The following is a 2,591-nucleotide window of genomic DNA, read 5'->3' on the forward strand; positions in this document are numbered from 1 at the left end:
AAAAATAACTCGCCTCGCCTTGAATTCAGATATAATCAAAATCAAAATCGCAGTTCAAAAAAATTACAAACAAAGATAAGCTCCCCCAACCCCACTACCACATAAGACACTCGAGCACATTTTGACTCTGCGATTTCTGTAAAGAGACCTTCGTCCCCTACTCGTACAAACAAATACATTTTTTTTCTTCAGATTTTTTTCATTTAATAATATTAGCTTTAGCCCTACTTCTTAATCCAAATCCAACCAACCAACCAGACAGGTTGCCCCCAGTGGTGAGAGATAATTGTCCCTTAATGAGATTATATCTTGTAAAGGATAACAAACCACTTTCCCCACACGGATAATATATTAACATAAAGTTAAAAGTCTAAGTGTCACAACTCACAACTACAACTAAGGAAACAATTAGCCTATGGCTAAGTTATCTAAATAACAGTTCCAAATAGCCTATGCTTTTCCACTTTGCAGTTTTCGAGTGTCGGCCGACATGGGATGACTCAGTTGGTTGAATCATTAGAGGTCTTCCAGGCACCAAGGTCCAACTTTCACCAACAGCCAGCATGCAGGTCAAAAGGATTAGCTCATCTAATTGAAACTTCACTCAAATATTTACACCTTACATTCTTGCAAACATTTCAACACACTGATCATCAACACAAAACAATTAGCTACGAAAAAGATGGCGAAAAGGGAAGAGAGTTTTCTTTCAGCAGCACAAATACTCACCTAGACCACGTTAAGGGTCTTCAAGTGTAGGACTGTATGGAAGCATCGATGGCAAATGAAATTGTTGATCAGCTGCCGGACCATATATCGTCTTTCGCTTTCTCGTTGATGCATCTTCATTCGAGCGTTCACCTTCAGTGCTCCGTTTGTTTGAAGATGAGTTCAAGGGATCATCTCCTTTGCTCCTAAGAAAGGAAGAGAAACTTTTGTTACTGAACTTGTTTGTCTCCGGAAAGGTGGAACCGTTTTTTCTTATTTCCAGAGGTTGACCATTTCGAACACTAAAGCAAGGTGTTGAAAGAGGGCCCAATCGCAACGATAGATCACAGGCAAATTCATGTGGGTTATTGGAAGCATTTGCTAAATCTGTTTGGTTCATCTTATTCAAAGAGTCCGCATCAGAAAACAGTTGGTTTTGAATGTAACCAGTCTTAGCAGGTGCTACTGTATTAGAAATTAGCTTCGGGAAGACTCCGAGAGCATGCTGCGGCTCCTCAAATCTACGGTGGTTTCCGTAAAATAGAGGAAAAACCGAATATAAATTAGGAGGATACTTCTCTATAGGTAAGCATGGGTTGTTTCTAGGAAGGGAACCATTCTCAGATGAAAAAAGGAACTTGTTATGGGCGCCGTTAAAAAGAGTCACATTCATTGTTGTCGGTTTCATGAAGCCGGAATAACCAGCCATGCAATGTGAGTTCACTGTGACATTTCCTCGAGCAACGTTGTCGACTTCCCGAGTTTCCGGCTCAAGGTAACACCTCAGGTTACTATTTCGTTGGCTCCTCGAGGTTCTTCTCGGTGTGCAGCCCAAATGCAGAGCAGCTAACCAACAACAAAGTAGAATCGGGCAACACATTCATCATAATTAAGCCATAATCAAGCCACAAAAGAACCCCAATTCGAAAACATACACATTTGGCTTCAAATTAAAGCAGAGGAAACCATCATGCAAAGCAAAACCAGTACCTTCAATACAAGGTTGAAGAAGCTCTCCAGTTTCAGTACTCTCATCACGCCTAATGATTGTGTTAATGGCATCACTTGCTCGATCCCGCAGAGTCTTAAGGTCCATGTACTCAACCTATGCAAATATTCGAACGCCATTAAAACACAGTGTGAGCCCAAGGCTCGTTCTTTTTCATTTTAAAACTAAACACAAGAAAAAAGAAAGAGAACATTTTTACCTCGGAATTAGCTTTGGAATACATTATTTCTTCAGCTTTTAAAACAACAACAGGGAGCTTCTCTTGCCATTCCTTGTTCTTCTTAGTTGCAGAGCTATGAATCTCTTTTACAACTCTAGACAAAACAAACCAACTACATTATAAAAAAGGACAACTTTAAACACATAAAAGAAATGAAGAACAAACCTGAAAATTTCTTGAATGAGGGAACCACGCATGGGTTGGTGCCTATCACTATGCCAAGCTCTTCTCTCACAAACATAAGGTCTTGGACCTGGTCTAGGCATCTTCAATGGCGGTTCTTGATAGAAGAATAAGAGAGCCAAAAGGGTTTTTTTTTTTTTTTTTGAGTGCTCCTTCAAAGTGAAACAATGGCAGGAGCTGTGTAGAGAAAGTTGTCTGTAGCTTAACGCTCTCTGGGGTTCTCTTTATTCATGAAAACTAAGGCACTGATGTAAGGGCGTAAACGCCGAGTATAGTTTAATAATTGTTGAGTTTGATTAGATTTAAAAAATTTAAAATAGAGTTCGATTAGACTCTCGAGCTTAAAATTTTTAAGTTTGACTTGAACTCAAAATCCTAAACTGAAGCTCATGAGCAGCTCAAAAATACTCGAAATAAAAAAATTCTTAAACTTATATCGATTGAAGCCTCAAACTCGAACTCGAACATAAA

General features: G+C 39.2%; 1 protein-coding gene across 1 annotated transcript; it reads right to left on the reverse strand.

Moving 5' to 3' along the window:
* Nucleotides 1-339: 339 nt before the first annotated feature.
* Nucleotides 340-2,338, reverse strand: LOC120132608. Its single transcript, XM_039149347.1, has 5 exons — nucleotides 2,103-2,338; nucleotides 1,917-2,031; nucleotides 1,699-1,813; nucleotides 730-1,554; nucleotides 340-646 (listed from the first exon to the last, which is right to left on the reverse strand). The coding sequence occupies exons 1-4, from the start codon at nucleotides 2,201-2,203 to the stop codon at nucleotides 740-742; spliced, it is 1,146 nt and encodes a 381-aa protein (XP_039005278.1). The 5' UTR covers nucleotides 2,204-2,338; the 3' UTR covers nucleotides 340-646; nucleotides 730-739.
* Between the last annotated feature and the right edge of the window lie 253 nt (nucleotides 2,339-2,591).

Source organism: Hibiscus syriacus, unplaced genomic scaffold (genome assembly GCF_006381635.1).
Source record: "Hibiscus syriacus cultivar Baekdansim isolate YM2019G1 unplaced genomic scaffold, ASM638163v2 tig00001728_pilon, whole genome shotgun sequence".
Lineage (NCBI taxonomy): Eukaryota > Viridiplantae > Streptophyta > Magnoliopsida > Malvales > Malvaceae > Hibiscus > Hibiscus syriacus.

Excerpts from the sequence above, each read along its gene's own strand:
- LOC120132608 (XM_039149347.1), bottom strand. The coding sequence starts at position 2,203 with ATGCCTAGACCAGGTCCAAGACCTTATGTTTGTGAGAGAAGAGCTTGG. Across the intron at positions 2,032-2,102 it reads CTCATTCAAGAAATTTTCAG|AGTTGTAAAAGAGATTCATA; the intron begins GTTTGTTCTTCA and ends TGTTTTGTCTAG. Across the intron at positions 1,555-1,698 it reads TCTTCAACCTTGTATTGAAG|CTGCTCTGCATTTGGGCTGC; the intron begins GTACTGGTTTTG and ends GTTGTTGGTTAG.